The sequence below is a fragment of the Echiichthys vipera genome (genome assembly GCF_963691815.1).
Source record: "Echiichthys vipera genome assembly, chromosome: 22".
NCBI classification, from domain to species: Eukaryota; Metazoa; Chordata; class Actinopteri; order Perciformes; family Trachinidae; genus Echiichthys; species Echiichthys vipera.
This window is the reverse complement of record NC_139847.1, coordinates 18,839,759-18,862,489: the sequence shown is the minus strand read 5'-3', so window position 1 is coordinate 18,862,489 and position 22,731 is coordinate 18,839,759. Positions and strand designations below refer to the sequence as shown.

At 42.8% G+C, this 22,731-nt stretch overlaps 1 protein-coding gene across 2 annotated transcripts; it reads right to left on the bottom strand.

Moving 5' to 3' along the window:
- Positions 1 to 1,436: 1,436 nt before the first annotated feature.
- LOC310964330 (schwannomin-interacting protein 1) lies at positions 1,437 to 15,372 on the bottom strand. 2 transcript variants are annotated; one of them, XM_083937413.1, is made up of 7 exons: positions 15,050 to 15,372; positions 12,891 to 13,156; positions 11,134 to 11,291; positions 6,256 to 6,355; positions 5,995 to 6,120; positions 5,641 to 5,758; positions 1,437 to 5,509 (listed from the first exon to the last, which is right to left on the bottom strand). In XM_083937413.1, exons 2-7 carry the CDS (start codon positions 13,152 to 13,154, stop codon positions 5,409 to 5,411), a joined length of 867 nt encoding a protein of 288 aa, XP_083793539.1. In that variant the 5' UTR covers positions 13,155 to 13,156; positions 15,050 to 15,372; the 3' UTR covers positions 1,437 to 5,408. The 2 variants fall into 2 exon arrangements, with proteins under 2 accessions (XP_083793539.1, XP_083793540.1); XM_083937414.1 differs by having other exon boundaries at positions 11,134 to 11,258.
- Positions 15,373 to 22,731: the final 7,359 nt, after the last annotated feature.

Here is a 22,731-nt window from a genome sequence, read left to right as displayed (position 1 = left end):
CTCCATCCTGGATGAGTATGGGATACGCTTGGGCATCCTTTGAGGGTCCAGGACACAGGAGAGGACCACTTCAGTTCTTTCATTTTTTCCAAAATGTCTCTTTTTTATATTTGTAGCTATGTTTTCATAGTTCTGGTGAAATAAAAATAAAAAAGCGTGATTGTGAATCATTTGTAATGTTTTACTAGCTGCATATGCTTTCATCATTATTTTTTATCATTGTTAATATTATCGTCACATTAAAACATTATAGATATATAAATGCATAGAATTCATAACCAGTGTCAAAGTATCTATGATAGTTTACAGTTTCATCGTTGTGCAGACGTTTGCCTATAAAGGCCACATTCAGGCTACGATAGAGGACACATGGAGCAAATGATTATCCAGTTTGAGACCATTTCTGGCAAGACTGTATACATTTTAATGACTTTTGGGAGACTTCACAATTGGAGATCCTGTCATAAAGTATGAAAAAAGTCGAAAGTTGAAATGAGGCCAGATTAAATAGGTGCCAGGTGTCACAGGTTTCTCTCAGAAAAAGTTGTTTATCCCGAGGGGTCACAGGTTTGACCTTTGACATACAGGTTCAACTCATAACCATGGACGTGTGGGGCAAATTTCATCCAGTTTGAGACATTTTCTGAGGAAATATGACAATTGATGAATCACATTTCTGACAAATGGGTCAGAACGCTTACTTCATAATAATCAAATGAGTACATTTTTCAATCTTTTACTGGGTTTAAACAGACGGATCGTTTTCTAAATGAAAGATGGGGTTGTGGAGAATACCTTAACCATTTTTGGTGTTCCCAGCTGCATGCCAAGGGTCCCTAAAATAAACTCCCTAAAGGTCAAAAGGTCACCTATCTAAAAAAATCATTTTATATATTGTCCCAGACCCCAAAGTTTGCACACATGTGGGCGTGGTCTAGAACACGCTTGTGATTTATTTTTTCACCTGTCTCCCACCACTTCTTCTAACAATGTGAATGGTAACATTATTTCTAATAAATGTTTTCCCTACCTTATATGCCTTTAAACATTGCGTCACTTATAAACAACATTTTCTTGTGTTGTTTCATGAATCATCTGTGTAGCCTGAGAAAATGTGATTATCTGTTCTTTTTCACACACACACACACACACACACACACACACACACACACACACACACACACACACACACACACACACACACACACACACACACACACACACACACACACACACACACACACACACACACACACACACACACACACACACACACACACACACACACACACACACACACACACACACACACACACACACACACACGCAGTCTCTTTATCTCTGTGTGTGTAAAGACGCTGCTACACACGGAGTGACTGGACTAACACTTTATTCATTTACAGGCACAGTCTGTTTTCATATGTAAACAACACGGTCGAACCACCACCAAAGTTAAAAACACAGGATTGGAGCGTGCAGGCAATCAAGTTGACAGTTTTTCAATATACAAATTAATACAACAGCAACATCTAATAATTCATGTATTTCTGATATTCATTTACATCAGTTTGTCGATCAAAAACAAGAAGGATCCTGTTCTGAACTGATCCACATTAAGGTTAGGAAAAGACTGTGGTCCTGGTTAGTAGTGATGTCTAAATGAAGCTTCATGAAGCATCAGTTGTATTGGTTGAGTCCACTAGATGGAACTCTGTGTTTAAAGAAAAGGGCTCAATGAATGCTGATTCAGTGTGTTTTCAAACCTTTGTTGAACACAGAGCTCCATCTAGTGGACAACAATAAAAACATGGTACATGAAGTTTCATTTGGACATCACTTGAATTAACTCTACTATAATGGTTGACATAGTGAACTCTACAACATCATTACAGTTTAAAATTACATTTCTATTTTGCCAGGTTTTCTTTGTTAAACAAGTGTGAATGGAACTCAACAGTTTCACACCAACAGCCTGCGGACGAAAGAGCAGCTGGAAGGCTTTTAATGTGAAACAGACAGCCAGCATAAGCAGGAAGTGTTGAGGTGTATTCATGGTAGTTTAACAGCGAAATATTAAATCAAAAGTCAAAATATGATTGAGTTAATTCACGAGTGGGAGAGCAGCAGAGGTGGGAGGACAGCATGACAGGTGTTCTGACGGTGTTAGTGCACCACAGGTACAAACAGGTACCTGTGGTAAACGTGGTTCTTTTTGTTCAAGGAAAAATATCACAAACTTGTGCCAAGACTGTTACAAAATTAATAACTGAATAAAATGATTACAATATCGTCCCTTACATATAAAACAAAAGCATAAAAATGTGCTTCACTAGTTGAACATACGATCACCTTAAGGGCGCACTCACACTGTCCATCCGTACCGTGCCCACGCACGTTTAACGGCTAAAGTCTAGTTCCTTTAACCAGTGTGAGTGCAACAGTACTGGGTCTAGGAGCGGTACGGTTGCCGGCCACGGCCCGTTTGGGAGAGGTGGGCTTTTGTTACGTTAGCACACGTACGAGCACGAGCGTGCGCACGTGTACGAGGCCTACGGCGGTTCTGAGGTCATTTCCTGTGCGCCTGTTGGGACATAGAAAAAAGAACAATGGCGGTGAAAGGTTCACGTTGGTGTGATGTGGAGGTGGAGTGTTTACTGCAGATTTGGTCGATGAAAAGATTCAAAAACAGTCGACAAGACGCACAAAAACTCTGAGGTCTACGGAAAGAATTGTAAACAAAGCGACGCATCGCGATGACGTCATCAATGCGTGTGACGTGTTACGGTGTGATGACGTATAGGCAGCAAGAAGCATTCGCTGAGGCCCAGGTAGTGTGAGTACAAACGGGCCTGGGCCGCGGGGGGAGAGGGAGAGGGAGAGGGAGGGGGGGACAGGTACCCTAAAGCACGGGCACGGTACGGATGGACAGTGCGAGTGCGCCCTAAGTTCACTCCACCTAAAAGGCCTGGGCATGGATACACATGAATAAAGAGAAGACTTCCTGAACAGATCAGAGAACACAACTACAGAAACAAAGACTGATGTTCAGGTGGCAGCTTTTTGACAGGAGTCCCTTTTTCTACTGCAGTTTTAAGCCTTCAGAAAAGATGCTAAACATATGAAAGCAACACTGCTCTAATGCTGACAGAAGACGATCCCCATTTTACAGGCTGGCATGGCTCTGCTTTAGAAGGGTAATATTGTCCTAATATTTTTGTACATGTTGAAATGAGTGGAATGATGTGAATACATAAGCAGGATTATTCACCGTGGTTCCTGCATGAACAGGGACCTGATGATCGATAGTGCCACTAGTGGTCAAAAACACCACAGTGTCTTTAAAGTGTAATTATAGCGCCAAATTATCTCATGGTCTTTTTCTGCACTTATGTGCATCAAATTAGCCATCGAGACAGTTTTTTTTGTATATAAACTATGAACAATGAAACAGCCGGACATGGCTAACAACGATTAGCTCGGGGCAGCACGGTGAAGGCATTCAAACGTCTTTTTTAACCACTTATACTGCTGAAAATAACACCAAACCTCTGCAGCAGCATGAGAAGAGTCCTTACACAGAAAACAAAGCACCAATGGGCTCCTTCCTTTGGGATTGACTTTGGTAATCCACTTGAATGGACTTTACTATGAGAGGAGCTGGTACAGGGGCCAGTAGGTAAGTCTTTAAAACACTCTTTTTATAAACTCTGGGTTCAATAACTACGTTGTTGGTGTTTTGTTTTCTGTGTAGGGACTCTTCTCATGCTGCTGCAGAGGTTTGCTGTTATTTTCAGCAGTATTAGTGGTTAAAAAAGACGTTAAAAACTACTTTCTCCGTACTGCCCCGAGCTAATCACTGTTAGCCACAGCCAGCTGTTAGTGACTCAACCGGATTTCTCCGTTAATAGTTGTTACATGAAAAAAACTGTCTCGATGGCTTATTTGATGTATGTATGTGCAGAAAAAGACCCTAGGATGATTTTGCGCCGGTATTACACTTTAAGGGAGAGAGGCCTATCTGGAAAATGAAGCTTTCATCAACACTGAATCCTTACAAAGAAAATGCCTGAGGAAATGTTGCTTTGCTGTCAAAACCTCAAATGAGGGAAAAAAAACAAAAAAACCCCAGCCTTATCTCTGTATACAGAAGAGTGATTTGATTGGTCTGATCACTTTTTATCCTGTCGCAGCATGCACTGGACTTGGGGGCAAACTGCTCCTCTAGCTTAGTCAAAACTGAACATATGTTGTAAATGCATTTTTCATTAGCAAAATGTTCTACTTTCCCTTTTTTAAAATCTGTTTTGGCTTGGACCCGGTGTGGAACGCTGTTTTTGTGTGTTAAGGTGGGAACTAAATACTGTAAGTAAAAATAACAGTCCTCCCTTGCTTCCAGTCTTGGTGCTCAGCTGGGTTGAAAGACCCTGACACACCGGGCCAACAGTCAGCCATCTGTGAGCGTCTGTTGCCCTAGTTTTTGCAGTGTGTCCCACACCACTGGCACTAGGACATGATGTGAAACAGTGCACGAGAAGAAAAATGGACATGAGAAAAGAAAGCAAACGGATCGAATCAAGAGGCTGTGAGATGGAAAACAAACTCGATTTATATACTAACATTATTCCTAATTCTGTAAATGTCACTCGTGCACGTTTAATATAGTTTGTTCTTTCAACATCCGGTTGTGTTGTTAATGTGGTAACTAAAGCAACATTTTGAATCCGTCCTGTTTGAAAACCAGGTTTCCCTTTTTGAATGTTGAACACAGACCTGAGTTGTTTCCTCCCACGCGGGCCCACACAGACATGCTAGTTGGCTGTTGGCAGGAGTCTTTGCGGTGTGTTCAAGAGCAACTTTTGCTGCCTGAAGCAGGTTTCACTGTAAACACTAGTTCTATGATGTCTTAGTCTGCTGCGGACACGGCGGAGATGAAACTGGTACTGATCCTCTAATCTGACTCAGAAGGCAAAGAAGCATATTTTGCAGAACGGCGTTCCTTTAAGGCCACCGTCCACCGCCTGGACATTGTGTTCCACTCACTTTCAGTTGTCGTCCGTACCATACGGCTCTGACATGCCCACCTTGCTGGACAGAGCTGGTCACATGTGGACACTGTCCTTTAGTGAGACTAAATTTCCCTTATAAATATACAACACAGACAAACACATTAAAAAAAAATACTATGCAACTGAATGTCTTAGTCCTTTCAGGGAGTGACACTCTTCACAGTGATTGGCTGGTCAGACCGAACGCTTGAGGGACTGACTGAGATGTTTGTGGAGGCCACTGTGGCACCGTCTGATTCACGGCAATGTTCACAGACGGTGACACGTGTTCAAATGTTTCTGGGACGTGAGCGCTCCCGACCGCGCGACAGGTGAACGTCGGCTGGGAGGTGAGCGGTGTGGTCACAGCGACGTCAGATCCTGGACCTCCAGCAGCATGGCGTCCTGCTCCGTCCTCAGCTGGTCTCGCACCTGCAGGCGACCCACCAGGTCCGAGCTCAGGTCTGAAGTGGACACGGGAAAAATCAATTTGACACTTTAGAGGATCAGTGCATCTGCAGATTAAAAGGCACAGTCCCTTTAGCATTAGCATTAGGGCTGCAGTTAACATGTGTCCTGGTGTGTGGGTCAGTACCTTGTACGGTCTTACTGAGGGACGCACACAGAGCATTCAGGTCCTTAATACTGAAGGTCTGTAAATCACTGCGCTCCACGTGTCTCCTCTGGACTACAGGATCACTACGAGCTGCAGCCTGAGAGGAGGAGGGCAGAGAAGAGAAAAGAGGAAGAGAGGAGGAGGAAAAAGTGACGAGTACAAGGGGAGAGAGAAGGGAAGGAGGAGAGGACAAAGGAGAGAAGAGGGAAGGAAAGGATGGAAGGAGACGATAAGAGGAGAAAGAGGAGAGAGAGAGAGAGGAGAGGGAGTGAGTGTGATGAAGTGTCTCTGGGAGTGAAAGACAAAAGGCTGCAACAGAAGCAGAGCTCTCACCAGAGTTTTGTGGTCTGCTCTCAGTCTGTCCCTCAGGTTCCTCAGAGTGTTTCGGAATCCTCTGGACTTTGGTTTCTCCGGCTTGGCTGGAGGCTGAGGATTCTTTTGGACCTGAACAGTCCCTCTCTTCGTGGAGAACATAAACACAAAATAGCAAGAGTAGGGTGAGGCCCTGTTCATAACTTCATCCAGTTACTCCGCCAGTTCAGATCTTCTGATCCAAAGTGAAATGGGTTTAGTTACCCTGCTGTTGCTGCTTACCTTCTTGCTGTTCTCTCCCTGCTTCTCGTCCTCCTCCTCCTCCTCTTCACTTTCACTGTTGTTGATGAAGCAGAGCTGGAGATTCATCTGTGTCTGCAGGCTGGAGGACACACAACAGACACGCTTCATGACATCTCAGTTCAAACTAGGCTACATTTGAACTTACACACAGCTGCTGCAAGACACAATTACTTTCCATCACTGACATATCTGCAGTGGGGTATCTGGGTAAATTTAGTAGGGGTGGGCAAAAAAAAAATGAGATGATGAGATTAATGTAAAAATTTAGATTCCTAATCGATTCGTAACTTCCAGAAATCCTTCTTTTTCCGTCTCACGGTGGGCACTTCGCTGTTCAGTCACTGCCAGCCCGCCCGCCCGTCAGGTGAAAGCAAGTGTTTGGACGCACTTTGGATTTGACAACCTCCAGGGCAGAAGAAGCCGGACATGACTCATTCAAAATGAAGGTTTGCAAAATGGAAGTCAAGTACTTCGGCAACACTACGAACACCTACTATGGCCAAGTGAGCAGTCACTCACTTCTCTGTAGTCAAACCTGCCGGCCCTATATTTTTAGTGCGCCCGTATTCTGACATTTATGGTAAATGCATTGAAATGGCACAGAGGAGCTGACATGAAGGTAAAGAGTTTACTGTCTCACTCTATAGTCTAAAACTCTGACATGAAGGTAAACACTGTCATTCTGTCTCACTCTGCAGTATAAAACTCTGACATGAAGGTAAACACTTTACTATCATTCTGTCTCACTCTGCTTTATAAAACTCTGACATGAAGGTAAACACTTTACTGTCATTCTGTCTCACTCTGCAGTCTAAAACTCTGACATGAAGGTAAACACTTTACTGTCATTCTGTCTCACTCTGCAGTATAAAACTCTGACATGAAGGTAAACACTTTACTATCATTCTGTCTCACTCTGCTTTATAAAACTCTGACATGAAGGTAAACACTTTACTATCATTCTGTCTCACTCTGCAGTCTAAAACTCTGACATGAAGGTAAACACTTTACTGTCATTCTGTCTCACTCTGCAGTCTAAAACTCTGACATGAAGGTAAACACTTTACTGTCATTCTGTCTCACTCTGCAGTCTAAAACTCTGACATGAAGGTAAACACTTTACTGTCATTCTGTCTCACTCTGCAGTCTAAAACTCTGACATGAAGGTAAACACTTTACTGTCATTCTGTCTCACTCTGCAGTCTAAAACTCTGACATGAAGGTAAACACTTTACTGTCATTCTGTCTCACTCTGCAGTCTAAAACTCTGACATGAAGGTAAACACTTTACTGTCATTCTGTCTCACTCTGCAGTCTAAAACTCTGACATGAAGGTAAACACTTTACTGTCATTCTGTCTCACTCTGCAGTCTAAAACTCTGACATGAAGGTAAACACTTTACTGTCATTCTGTCTCACTCTGCGGTATAAAACTCTGACATGAAGGTAAACACTTTACTGTCATTCTGTCTCACTCTGCAGTCTAAGAGCGTGCTCACACTATCCTTTTGGCCGCGGCCAAAACCGGTTTTTCAGCTAAAGTCTAGTACCTTTAAGTAGTGTGAGCGCACCCGCTCCGCGCTCAACTGGGGCCAGCTGGGCCGCCACGGCCCGCTTGAAAGAGGTGGGCTTTAGCGGAGCCGTTTGCACATGTACGAGCACGAGCGTGCGCACGTGCACGCGCACGAGCACGAGCCCTACGGCAGTAGCGTTATGTCCGCCTGTTCGGACATGTAAATAGAAGGACGGACCATGCGCGGACATTTAACAACAACAACAATGGCGGTGAAAGGTTCATGTTGGTGTGATGCGGAGGTGGAGTGTTTACTGCAGATTTGGTCGGATGAAAATATTCAAAAACAGTCGACAAGACGCACAAAAACTCCGAGGTCTGTGGAAAGATTTGTAAACAAAGCCACACACACGCGATCAATGCGTGTGACGTGTTACGGCTTGAAGGCGTATGGACAGCAAGAAGTATTGGTCGAGGCCCTGGTAGTGTGAGTACAAACGGGGCTGGGGCGCGGGGGGGAGAGGGAGGGGGGACAAGTACCCTAAAGTCCGGGTCGTGGTCCGGGAGGACAGTGTGATCACGCCCTAAAACTCTGACATGAAGGTAAACACTTTACTGTCATTCTGTCTCACTCTGCAGTATAAAACTCTGACATGAAGGTAAACACTTTACTGTCATTCTGTCTCACTCTGCAGTCTAAAACTCTGACATGAAGGTAAACACTTTACTGTCATTCTGTCTCACTCTGCAGTCTAAAACTCTGACATGAAGGTAAACACTTTACTGTCATTCTGTCTCACTCTGCAGTCTAAAACTCTGACATGAAGGTAAACACTTTACTGTCATTCTGTCTCACTCTGCAGTCTAAAACTCTGACATGAAGGTAAACACTTTACTGTCATTCTGTCTCACTCTGCAGTATAAAACTCTGACATGAAGGTAAACACTTTACTGTCATTCTGTCTCACTCTGCAGTATAAAACTCTGACATGAAGGTAAACACTTTACTGTCATTCTGTCTCACTCTGCAGTATAAAACTCTGACATGAAGGTAAACACTTGACTGTCATTCTGTCTCACTCTGCAGTCTAAAACTCTGACATGAAGGTAAACACTTTACTGTCATTCTGTCTCACTCTGCAGTCTAAAACTCTGACATGAAGGTAAACACTTTACTGTCATTCTGTCTCACTCTGCAGTCTAAAACTCTGACATGAAGGTAAACGCTTTACTGTCATTCTGTCTCACTCTGCAGTCTAAAACTCTGACATGAAGGTAAACACTTTACTGTCATTCTGTCTCACTCTGCAGTCTAAAACTCTGACATGAAGGTAAACACTTTACTGTCATTCTGTCTCACTCTGCAGTCTAAAACTCTGACATGAAGGTAAACACTTTACTGTCATTCTGTCTCACTCTGCAGTCTAAAACTCTGACATGAAGGTAAACACTTTACTGTCATTCTGTCTCACTCTGCAGTCTAAAACTCTGACATGAAGGTAAACACTTTACTGTCATTCTGTCTCACTCTGCAGTCTAAAACTCTGACATGAAGGTAAACACTTTACTGTCATTCTGTCTCACTCTGCAGTCTAAAACTCTGACATGAAGGTAAACACTTTACTGTCATTCTGTCTCACTCTGCAGTATAAAACTCTGACATGAAGGTAAACACTTTACTGTCATTCTGTCTCACTCTGCAGTCTAAAACTCTGACATGAAGTTAAACACTTTACTGTCATTCTGTCTCACTCTGCAGTCTAAAACTCTGACATGAAGGTAAACACTTTACTGTCATTCTGTCTCACTCTGCAGTCTAAAACTCTGACATGAAGGTAAACACTTTACTGTCATTCTGTCTCACTCTGCAGTCTAAAACTCTGACATGAAGTTAAACACTTTACTGTCATTCTGTCTCACTCTGCAGTCTAAAACTCTGACATGAAGGTAAACACTTTACTGTCATTCTGTCTCACTCTGCAGTCTAAAACTCTGACATGAAGGCAAACACTTTACTGTTATTCTGTCTCACTCTGCAGTCTAAAACTCTGACATGAAGGTAAACACTTTACTGTCATTCTGTCTCACTCTGCAGTCTAAAACTCTGACATGAAGGTAAACACTTTACTGTCATTCTGTCTCACTCTGCAGTATAAAACTCTGACATGAAGGTAAACACTTTACTGTCATTCTGTCTCACTCTGCAGTCTAAAACTCTGACATGAAGGTAAACACTTTACTGTCATTCTGTCTCACTCTGCAGTATAAAACTCTGACATGAAGGTAAACACTTTACTGTCATTCTGTCTCACTCTGCAGTCTAAAACTCTGACATGAAGTTAAACACTTTACTGTCATTCTGTCTCACTCTGCAGTCTAAAACTCTGACATGAAGGTAAACACTTTACTGTCATTCTGTCTCACTCTGCAGTCTAAAACTCTGACATGAAGGCAAACACTTTACTGTTATTCTGTCTCACTCTGCAGTATAAAACTCTGACATGAAGGTAAACACTTTACTGTCATTCTGTCTCACTCTGCAGTCTAAAACTCTGACATGAAGGTAAACACTTTACTGTCATTCTGTCTCACTCTGCAGTCTAAAACTCTGACATGAAGGTAAACACTTTACTGTCATTCTGTCTCACTCTGCAGTCTAAAACTTTACACGAGCACTACGCTACATACTATGTCAGCCCCATCACGCTACAAACGGGACCATGATTATTCAGTTCCAAGAAACATTAAAGTTTAAAAAAAGACATATCTTTGCTAAACCCACAGACATATACCGTAGTTATGTATGTTTGCATATTATGATTCAGATACAGGCAGTTCACATGTCTGTTGTCAGAGTCTCTACATGGGAGAGGTCAGAGCCCCCTGCCGTTCAGAAGATCTCCGTACGGCCCTGCACCACACAGGATACCTGGTCTGTGGGAAACACCGTTTTTCCATATAGAAATAAAAATATAAAACACGTGGGTATTATGTTATATGCAAGTACCCTCAAAAAGGGGAGTTTACAAAAGTATGCAAAATTGAGGAAATAGCCTTAGCCCTCACACGGCCATCTTAAATCAAACTGCAAATATTCTGTATTTCTCTTGAGGAAGAACGGCTCTGTGGCTCTTTTGTAATGGAAACACGGCGAGTGAACGGCCATTTAAGAGGGCGTGCCCTGAAACTTTCCGAGCGGCCACAATGCACCCTGATGGAAACACGCCCGAAGACACCAAACCTCCACAGTAAGATATGGGCGTGCTACATTAAGAGATGATACACACCAAATCCAATGAGTAATCATGAGTAATCATGATGTGTGTGTGTGTGTGTGTGTGTACCGTGACGTGAGGGCCAGCACGTGGCTGTTGCAGGCGTCGTCTCCGTCCTCCCAGCTCTCTGCTCTCCTCCCCCTCTCATCTGACCAGCTCACTGGAGCTCTGCCTCGCTCCAGAGACACTCCTCTCTGAAGACCAACAGAGACATGCGTTTGCACTATCTGCAATTCAAGGCAAGCGTGCTTTCAAACAGAATTACACACAGACGACTAAGACGTACACAAGGACTGGTAGGAGAGATATCGAACGGGGTCAGAGTGCACCTGCATTCTGCGGCTTCTACACTTCTGGAGTCAAATCGTCTGTTTTCCATACAGGAGATCTAACTCCTGATGGCTGCAGCTTAAAGTGGTCGTGTGAGGTCGTGGATAATGTTATAGGCTTTTTAGAAGCAGTCAGTTCTTGTCCTTTTGGCAAAAATGTGTAAACCAGCAAAAACATGAAAATGTGAAAAAAAAGTTTTGATATAAGAATAAAACTATTCTCTGATCTGCTTGAGGAGTGTAGTTTACGTAGGCAGTAGAGACACTGCTGAGTCTTTCTTTCAATGACAGATATATCTTTTTTCATATATAACACACACACACACACACACACACACACACACACACACACACACACACACACACACACACACACACACACACACACACACACACACACACACACACACACACACACACACACACACACACACACACACACACACACACACACACACACACACACACACACACACACACACACACACACACACACACACACACACAAAATTGCTATCCGTGTTATATGTCCAGGCTCATAATAAACCATGGACAAATACAGAGAATGAATGCTGTAGCTCTTTCCTTTATATCTAGTTTGACAGTCATGCACAACAGGAAAAGGAGACAGTAGCCTTCACTGAGATATGTTTCTGAAAAGACTTTATGAGAGAAATATGCAATATAGTAACAGAATCTTGAATCAGAGTTCAGAGCAGTTATTGACACTGTCAGAGACTCCTCTGCTCTGATTGGTTGTCAGTCAGGTTCAGTGGATCTAGCAGATGACATTAGGAGCAGACAGAGAGAGGAAGAGGTACTTTTACATTACTCGTCTGTCTCATGGTGCCTTCAGGATATAGTGACAGATTCAGGAAATATGAAAAAAAATAAACATATTTTTTACAGAAATAACTGCTTCCAAGGCCAGTGAAAACAATACTAGTGAGTGTTCCCAGGCACGTTTCACGGCTACAGTCTAGTTCGTTTGACCAGTGTGAGTGCAAGCGTACCGCGCCTAGGAGCGGTCCGCTTGCTGTTTGGGAGAGGTGGGTTTTTGTAAAGCACGTTTGCACGTGTACGAGCACGAAGCCTACGGCGGTTCTGACGTCATTTTATGTGCGACTGTTGGGACGTAGAAAAAAGAAGGAGGGACCATGCGCGGACATTTAAAACAATGGCGGCGAAAGGTTCACGTTGGTGTGATGTGGAGGCGGAGTGTTGTGATGACAATATTCAAAAACAGTCGACAAGACGCACAAAAACTCTGAGGTCTACGGAAAGATTTCTAAACAAAGCGACGCATCACGATGACGTCATCAATGCGTGTTACGGTGTGATGACGTATAGGCAGCAAGAAGCATTCACCGAGGCCCAGGTAGTGTGAGTACAAACAGGCCTGGGCCACGGGGGGGGGGGGGGGGTGGTTGTGCCGTGTGGGTAGGGCAGTGTGAGCGTGCCCTAAACATCCCCCTCTCCCAGACTGCCAACACTGACCTTTGCCCTCTTCTCCTTATTCTCCTCTTCCTGCTTCTCCAGCTCAGCAATGCGCAGGCTCAGTGCCTCCCAGTGCATGATGGGAAGGCCCAGATTGTCCTCGTCGTAGCCTTCCTGCCAGACCAGCGCCGCCCCCTCCGAATCCCCATCCCCGTCCTCCTCCTCCTCATTGTCGGCGTCCTCATCACTCCTCCTGTCGTCCTCTGCCTCGTTACTCTCCTTCTCCTCTCGCTGCTGTCTCTGCCTCTCCTTCTCTCCCTCCATCTCTGCAGGGGTGGAAGCAGCAGTATACCCTTTCAAACCTTCTACAATGCCATTTCAATTTGCCCAGTAAACACATCGCAGAAGACACTTTCTAATGTAACCATCATTTTTATTTTGGGTCTCGTTTATTGGTTAAATAAAAGAATATCGGAAATGATCTCCTTTTTTCCTTTCGTCCATTTTGGCAGCATAGGGGAGAGCCGGGTCGATTGAAACACTTTTCAGTCTAACGTCTTTTTCAAAGATTACGTTACGTATACAAATCATTTTGATCGTGTGATTAAGGATTCACATGTGTATTCTCTTAGTTACAAGTGTAATTTAATACATTAGTGGGATGATCTGCCTGGTCGGGTCATTTGAAACAGATATGAGGGACGGATGAGTCAGCAGATTTAAACAGAAACTAGTGAACGTACTCTTGTTTTCATGCAACATGCCAGTGTATCCGTCAGTGCTAAAATGTCCCATCATTTCTCAGAATATAAATAGGTCAAAAAAACATTTTTGTCCTGTACGTCATTGTCAAGATGCGCATTCCGATTAAACTCACCTTTCTTTTAAACCAACTACATTTACATTTAATTGACTTGTTTTCCTCCCAAGTCATGTTTAGTGATACACAGTAGGACATCCTGTTATTTATTGGCTTTTTTTTCTCTCTGTGATGATTAATCTGTAGAGCAGTCTACCCATGTAAAGAGGCTGAAGGTCCTCGAGGCAGCGGCCGCGGGTTCGACTCCGACCTGCGGCCCTTTGCGGCATGTCTCTCCCCCCCCCCCTCTCACCCCATTTCCTGTCTGTCTTATCTGATAGAAAAGCTTGAAAAACTGCCAAAAGAAATCTTTAAAAAGTCATTCAAAGCAGTTGTCATTCATTAGAAAAATATTTCTTAATTTGTTTTTTAATTCATTTATGAAGTTGGTGATTTATACAGGTTTCGATCACCGCAATTACGCATGGTGGTGCTGTCGGGGCGATTTAAACCTGACCTTTAACCTTTCTTGCCTCTAAACTTCAAAACTCTGACACTGCACACTGGAGGACATGTTTAAGTACTAATTCATCTCATATGTCAAAAACACTACTGGACATTACTAAAAAAGAAACAGCACAAAGGATTCTACTTTCTTCATTCAAAAACAGTCTCGCGGGGATACCTTTGAACGGTACGGCCCCATTACATGATCTTTCGCAGGGTCAGTCAGTCGTGCGTGATGAAATCTGGCGCGTCAGATTCTCGTGGTTTTCCAGGAAATCGATGTGTTTCATTCGTTCCTGTGTTTAATCGTACAGGCGCTCCCCTACTTGAAACAGCAGAAAGCCAGATCAGTATACTTTAATATGTGTTTGTATATTGCAGATTTTCCTTGTATCATGCAGTCCTGTCACAGGTACAGGAAGCTGAATGTCTGGTTAGATTTATGTTTGCATGTAAGTACAAGCGGCCGAAATGGGTTTTCTCAGGAGGATGGCTGGAGTCTCCCTTAGAGATAGGGTGAGAAGTTCAGCATCCGTGAGGAACTCGGAGTAGAGCCGCTGCTCCTTAGCGTTGAAAGGAGCCAGTTGAGGTGGTTCGGGCATCTAGTAAGGATGCCCCCTGGGCGCCTCCCTAGGGAGGTGTTCCAGGCACGTCCAGCTGGGAGGAGGCCTCGGGGAAGACCCAGGACTAGGTGGAGAGATTATATCTCCACACTGGCCTGGGAACGCCTCAGGATCCCCCAGTTAGAGCTGGTTGGCTGTACTTGGACTCATGCCCTCAGTTTGAAACTCTGGCAGCGGCCCTGCCTAAATTCAACGTTAGAGTAGCCAGCGTGTGTTTGAAAGCTGTAGACCTGAATAACTCAGGCGGGTATCACCAAACTGTCGTTAAAGTTGTTAAGAAAGTAACTTACCACTTTGTCCAAACTGAAAACACCGCTCTGCCGCTCTCGTTGTCAGGGAAAAGTGGTTGAGAGTTTTGCCACATAACAACAAGTTAGCGCCGCTCCTTCCTCAACTCCTCCTCGCTATCTTCCCCCGTCCCTTCCTTCTCCACAGTTCCAGCCCCTCGGTCTTCGGGCTCAACCAGCCAAAAGAAGCGGAAAATGTGTGCACAAAAGCCGTTCACATGTCGTTCGTCTCAGGCTACACACTAACTCCCACTGGGTGACGGCGGCTTTCAGTGGGCGGCTATTGTCGCGCCAGATAGCCACACATTCTTGGTCCAAAGATACAAACAAAGACACAAACTTGAGGAATTTCACGCACAGGAAGAAAAAAAGTTGGCGATTTCCAACGGACACCCTGGGACTTCCTGTCACTGTCTTCAGAATAAAAGCCTGCGTGATAAGTTAGATAACGTTACCGTTTTCTTGTTATAAAGTAAAGGTAAGTGGTGAGAAATAGTCTGAACATTAATTTATGGATTTTTATGAAGTAAAGATAAGTGTAAGTGTATCATATGTTATAAATTATAATATTGTATATACTATACATACTAAAATACTACTAATTATGGAGAAGAGGTGGGATTCAATAAGTTATACCTCTTCCCATTCGTGAAAGATAGTGAGACAGACAGACAGACAGACAGACAGATGGACAAAGACAGACAGACAAACAGACAGATGGACACAGACAGTCAGTCGGACAGGCAGACAGGCAAACGGACACAGTCAGACAGACAGACAGACAGATGGACACAGTCAGAAAGACAGTCAGTCAGACAGGCAGACAGGCGAAGGGACACAGTCAGACCGACAGACAGACAGACAAACAGACACAATTAGTCAGACAGACAGATGGACACAGACAGTCAGTCAGACAGACAAACGGACACAGACAGTCAGTCAGACAGACAAACGGACACAGACAGTCAGTCAGACAGACAGACAGACGAACGGACACAGTCAGTCAGTCAGACAGACAGATTGTCACAGACAGTCAGAGAGACAGAGTGACACAGACAGTCAGTCAGACAGAAGAACGGACACAATCAGTCAGACAGACAGACCAATGGACAGACAGTGGCTTTTCATATTTTGAAGCCTATTCAAACTGGTTACACCGTATTGTAGCAAATACAGTACAGCCATACAGCAGACAATGTAACAGTAGGACATTTTCGACATCTTTTTTTCGTCACTAGAAACTATTATAACTACTCCAATTTAATGTATTATACTCACACACTGGTAGCTGTATTCACTTAAGAAAAGACAGACTAAATAAAAACGGGTCATATTTGATTGCATATGGTGGAACAGATGACCAGTAAACCATAGAAAGAGCTCACAGTGTGTTTCCTGTTGGACCACATCTTAGCCATGTTACCTTGACACACTTAGGAGTGGAGGTGGAGGTAGAAGTGGATCTTTCACGTCTTCATATTCTTCTGACCACATTCAAATGTGTGGAACAGTGATGGTCGACCCGGATCATTTAAAGGACCCTGGTTATTCTGAGTCACTCACTAATGTGATCCGGGTTGTGCCAGTCACTTGAGTCTCTTGAGTCAAATTCAGCTGATCACTGATGAAAAGTGTTCCTAGTCCACTGTTTCCAACGCGAATACACATAAAAACTCTGTTGTTTCTATTGATTCATGTGTATATTTGAAACTCCCCCTGGCTCTGCTTTTGTATTTTATATATTTTGTATGTATATATGACTTTTTGCATGTTTTTTAGAATGTTTTTTTTTTTTTTTTAATGTAAGCTTGTCTGACCAAATGCGCTCCATGGATCTGTATGTTCAAACCCATGGCTCAACTGTGTGTACGTTATTTTCCAATGGCCCCGTCACCCCCCTGCCTCCTGAAGAGTGACAGTAAAGGTATCTGGAAGAGGTCATGGTGGATGAATGGGTTGAGTACAAACCCTTCACCCTGGAGGCTGGGGACTGAGACAATTCTATTTTTTGTAAAAAGGAGGCCTTGAGCTTGGGGTTTAGATCTGGACTCTGGGCTGAGCATTTTCATTGTTTCAATATTCTTAGCTTCAAGGAACTGTTGAACCTGTTTTACAGTTTGACAGGGGACATTGTCTTGTGTGAAAAATGCGGGCTGACAGGGAGATAATTGCAGTGAAGGAGTTGTATGTTGCAGAAGGAGGTTCACATAAACATTTGCATTCACCTGCCATGTAGCTGTACAAGAGGCCCAACTCCTGCTGCAGAAACCAAACCATGACACTTCCTCCTCCAAATGGAACTGACTTCTTTACACACTTTGGGTTCAAAGTGTGTAATGTCCTACGCTGAACATAATGTTTCCATCAGACCCAAATAAAGTGTACGTCCTCTCATCACTGAATTCACTCTGGACCAGATCTCCTCTGTCCACACAACCTGCTCCTCAGCAAAGGCAAGTCTGGCCTTTTTATTCTTTCTGCTGCTGAGAGGTTTGGTCACTGCAGAGTGGGCTTCCAGTCCAAAAAGTTTTAAACAATGAGACACTGTGTGCTGAGACAGATCCTTCCCCTGTTCAGCACTGAACCGGAGACCAACTCCCCATTCAGGGCGCACTCACACTGTCCATTCGTACCGTGCCCAAGCACACTTCACAGCTAAAGTCTGTTTTTTTATTAAATATCATCTGAAGTCCATTAGGCAGGTTGATGTTACGAGAAAAGAAAAAAATGACAAAGGATATACCTGTACAATATTATATAAAAATTAGTTATAAAAAGCAGAGAGGAATAAAAAGACAGAAAAGGAAAAAGAGTCATTAGTAAATGTTAAAACAAAGACACAATTCATTTATAGAGTCTACTGGGCTAGTATGGTAGCATACAGTTAGAGGTGGTTCTACGTTTGGTTAGCTTTAAGCCACACCTTTACTTGAGTGGCACATTCCCCTATAGTTAGGGGTAGTGTGTTTCATAATGCACCACCTTTAATCAATAGTGCGTTATGGCCGAAGGAGGTTTTTCTGAAAGGAACCTCACAGTCCCTGTTTACAACAGCTCTGGTGATGGTGGAGCCAGGCCATGTAGTACTTTATAAAATAAGCAGAGGAAAATTTACAAAAATCATTAAAACTCAGTAAGTCATATTTCTCTAAGATGTTGCAATGATAGTAAGAGAAAGGTCTTTTTTTATCTAGAGTTTTGAGTTCCTTTTTGTACAGAAGCTCAGCAGGTTTGTCATTTTAATTGTACGGTTGGTTGAGTTATGATTTTCTGACAATTGACCTTTCTTGAGAAGAAAATTGCATTATGGTCTGAGAGACCTATTAACAAGTTGAGGGTGTTTGTGAGTGAGTGCGGTGTGTAATTCTAGTGGGTTGTTCTATTAACTGAGTAAGAGTGAAGTAATCTGTTATAAACTTTTTTCTCTGTCTTTTTTGTTATTAGGGCGGTGGAACCCGACACGGACCAGCTGCTGATGCAGTAGCTCAGATGTGAGAGTATCATTGCGTGCAGAAACACCATAGCAGCTGCATCTGATTTGCTTAAAGTTATAAAGATTCAAATTAATATTTTTGGATATCTTTTTAACACGATTTTTGAAAGAGAGTCTGGAGTCTATTTTTATAGGTATTTAAATTCATTGACAACTTCCAACTCTTCTATGCCCAAGAACATTCCAGATTTAGAAACGGTAACGGTAGAAGGTCGCTTTGACAAATATAAGCAGACATTTTTTTTTTGCATTTAAGATAAGACATGATCTATTGAGCCATGTGTGTATGTGTGTAAGAGCTGTTGAGAGTACACATGCTGCCTCCTCAGGATTTAGCGCTTCAGTAAAAATTAAAGTGTCATCAGCGTAAAGCTGGACATCAACATCCAAACCAGGTATGTCCAAAGTCCCGCCCTGGGGCCACCAGCCTCTGTCATAAAATCAATAACATGCGGCCCGTCAGCAATGTCGACCACAGTATAAAATACACGCGTACAAAAAAAGCTATTTCATATTTTTCCCCCATGCGTGACCCCTGTGAGATCATTTCCAGCTCATTTTCTAAGATGGCGACTGTAACTAAAAAAAGGAAAGTTGACAGCGAGTGCCACCGCTTCCAGGACAAGTGGAAATTGGAGTATTTTTTCACTGTAATATGAAACAACTGTGTGTGCCTAATTTGCCAAGAGACTGGCTGTTTTCAAGGAATTCAATATCAAGAGGCACCACCAGACGAAACATGCTAACAAGCCAACTGGGAATGAACATGGCGAAAAATTGAAGCAACTGGAAGCTGTTTTTAAGGCACAGCAGCGCTTTTTCACAAGAGCCCGTTGCCAAGCACCGCAAACCTTTTACCGAGGGTGAATTTATTGAAGAGTGCGTGATGAAAATGGTGGAGAAGATTTGTACTGAGAAGAAGCAGGAGTTTACCAGTGTTTGCCTGGCCTGTAGCACTGTGGTACGGAGAACTGAAGACGTTTCATCTGATATTAAGAGACAGATAGAGGCAAAAGGAGTGGAGTTTGACTTTTTTTCGTTAGCCTGCGACGAAAGCACGGATGCATCTGACACCGCTCATTTACTGATTTTTTTGAGAGGAGTGGACAATGAATTAAACGTGAGTGAAGAGCTACTTGGCCTTCAGAGCCTTAATGGCCAAAAAAGAGTGTAGGTACTTCAGGATTAATTGGATCAAAAGTGTGACTATCAAATGAAATATTTTTAAAAAGGAAATTAATAAAGAAAAATTACTAAAAATTAATAACTTTAATTTATTAAAAACTCCACACAGAGAATTAATTAAATGTAGGGCCTCGACTCACGTTCAGATTATGAGATTGAGTATTCTCAATCAATTTATGGTTAATCAAGTAAATATTAGTTATCACCAATAATTATCAAAGAAAATTACTCTAGTTAAACCAGAGTTCCTCGGGGCACCACCGTCATATACATAAATATATTAAACTACTAATTAAGGGTTGAACACCGATAAATGTAATAGTTTAATAAGTAGAAGGATTTAAATTTTATTTTCTTAGTAGAGGCTGGAACATTCATCTTTGTGTAATATTAAATAAACAGACATATTGTAAACACAAACATTTATTAACACATTAATAAATGCAACAAACAAAACACAATAAACTAACTAAAGCTAACAGCAAATGTGTGTGTGTGTGTGTGTGTGTGTGTGTGTGTGTGTGTGTGTGTGTGTCTCTGTGTGTGTGTGTGTGTGTGTGTGGGTGTGTGTGTGTGTGTGTGTGTGTGTGTGTGTGTGTGTGTGTGTGTGAAACAAAGAGGAGAGGTGTGGGGCTTGGACCCCTGCAGAAAAGGTGCGAACATTAAGTTACACAAAAGCCAGCAGGCTGAAGATCTCAGTTCTTATTCAGGTCATACCAAAGTCACAGTTCCATGCTTAGCCGTTCATACAGTCTTATAACTTGTAGTAATGCCCAGTTGGTGATTAGTAACCAGTCCATGAGATGGGAGATAAGTTGTGTTGCTTGATGCCAGTGGCTGGTCCTTTGTGAAGGAAGCTGGTTGAAGAAAGGTTCTTGTTCTGGTTGTTGGAGAGGACTCAGATCGCTCTTTGTTCTGCTCAGTTGAGTTGGTAACCGGTTGATGATCCTACTCAATACAGGTCATGTTCAAGGCCTAGGGACAGCGGCAGCTGGTCCCTGGATCCAGCAGGAGAGCGTCGAGTTGAGTGCAAGAGGAGAGTCCAAGAGAGAGAGAAAGAGCAGAAAGTGTTCTACAGTTTTATAGACACTGATTATGTCATCACCAGAGGTCAGGTCAGCCAATGAACTAATAGTTTGGGGGTCCCTTGGAGAATTCACACCTGGGTGTGACCTGTGGGGGAGAGCTGTGACCATGCACTCCGGGATAAAGGGTCCCAGACTTTCGGGGTAGTCTTTCCCCTTTGTCTGAGCAGGCTGAGGCCTTCTCATAATCAAACTGAAAGTTCACGTTAATCCAGAAATGAACAATCATCTTTGGGATGCCGGTTGCACCTACAAGAGGAACAGATCTATTTTTTTCTGTTTGTTCCGCCGTAGATGACATGAAACTACCATGGAATAAAGTCACTGGGATTATTACGGCTGGCGAGCGAAGTGGATTTTCAACCCTAGTCTGCAACAAAGTCAGTGAAGAAGGAGGCAAAGCTATAAAACCCCACTGTATTATTCACCAACAATCCTGTTTGGCTGGCTGATTTTGGATTTTAAGTTGACATAACACGACATCTGTAATCCTGGTGACATCACCATTAAAGAGCAGCTCTGTAGCCCCCTCTGCAAACCCGACAAATGCCTGCAGCATCACACACACGACCATCTCCAGACTCTAGACTCAACACCCCAGTGCCCTCATCATCATGTCGGAAGACTTTAACCACGTCACCTTAGATCTGCCAACCTTCCAACAGTACGGGAGCTGTCCTACCAGAGAGGAGAGGACTCTGGACCTGATGTATGCTAACATTAAGGGTGCATACATCTCCTCTTCTCTCCCCCCTCTGGGCAGGTCAGATCATAACCTGATTCACCTCAAACCCTGCTATGTGCCTCTGGTGAAGAGGAAGCCAAAGACCACAAGGACTGTGAGGAGGTCAGAGGAAGCCTATGAGACACTGCAGGGCTGCTTTGAAGTGACTGACTGGCCTGCACTTTGTTAGCCGCACTGTAAATATTAGTTTATGTAAATATAAATCTGATCATTTATGTATATATATAGTATATATAGTTATATATAGTATATATAGTTATATATATTTATATTCAGTTTTTCTTATATATGCTGTGTGTATAATATTTGTTGTTTGTACAGCTGGAGTTCTGTAACGAAAATAATTTCCCCCTGGGATTATTAAAGTACTTCTGGTTCTAATTCTGATTCTGATTCTGATAATTTGTTTGTTTTGCCATATTTTTTTACTGTTACCTCTAGCGTTTTCAATAATTATAATAAAAAAGTTTGGCCTTACGTAACTCTGATGTCACTTTTTTTCTGGCTCCTGTGAAGTTAAGTCTCTCTATATTAAGTCCAGGTTCTGAGTAACTGATCCGTATGCTTCATTAGCTTTACACAGGCAGAGAGTTTGACTCTCTCCCCTGGCGCCCCCTTCTGGAGAAAGAGAGGATGACCTCTTTAACTTTCAACAGAAATAAATCACTGCCACCATCTGCATCCCATTCCAAAAGGCCAGTCCAGTCAATAACTTTCAGAGTGTCTCCACATTTTCTAGTTGGTTCTTTAGGATTGTCATTTTAATTGTACGGTTGGTTGAGTTATGATTTTCTGACAATTGACCTTTCTTGAGAAGAAAATTGCATTATGGTCTGAGAGACCTATTAACAGGTTGAGGGTGTTTGTGAGTGAGTGCGGTGTGTAATTCTAGTGGGTTGTTCTATTAACTGAGTAAGAGTGAAGTAATCTGTTATAAACTTGTCTTTTTTATTATCCCAATTGACTTGGAAAACGCCAAAGAGGAGAATTTATTTTTTATGATTACATAATGTCATAAAAATCCAGTTTAGCAGTAGGTTTGCAATAGATGCAGATAACTTTCAGAGACATCTCTCTTAAAAGAGAGATATTAACACCAATGCATTTCAGCGTGATGTTACTGGGCCATTCAGTCTGATTGCATTTTAAATTGTTTTTTACATACAGGATAACCCCC

What these genes read in the sequence shown, in the direction of transcription:
- LOC310964330 (XM_083937413.1), bottom strand. Translation starts at nt 13,154, where the DNA reads ATGGAGGGAGAGAAGGAGAGGCAGAGACAGCAGCGAGAGGAGAAGGAG. An exon ending in AGGGAGAGAACAGCAAGAAG is followed by an intron (nt 6,121 to 6,255) that starts GTAAGCAGCAAC and finishes TTCTCCACGAAG; the next exon opens with AGAGGGACTGTTCAGGTCCA. An exon ending in CCTCAGTAAGACCGTACAAG is followed by an intron (nt 5,510 to 5,640) that starts GTACTGACCCAC and finishes TGTCCACTTCAG; the next exon opens with ACCTGAGCTCGGACCTGGTG.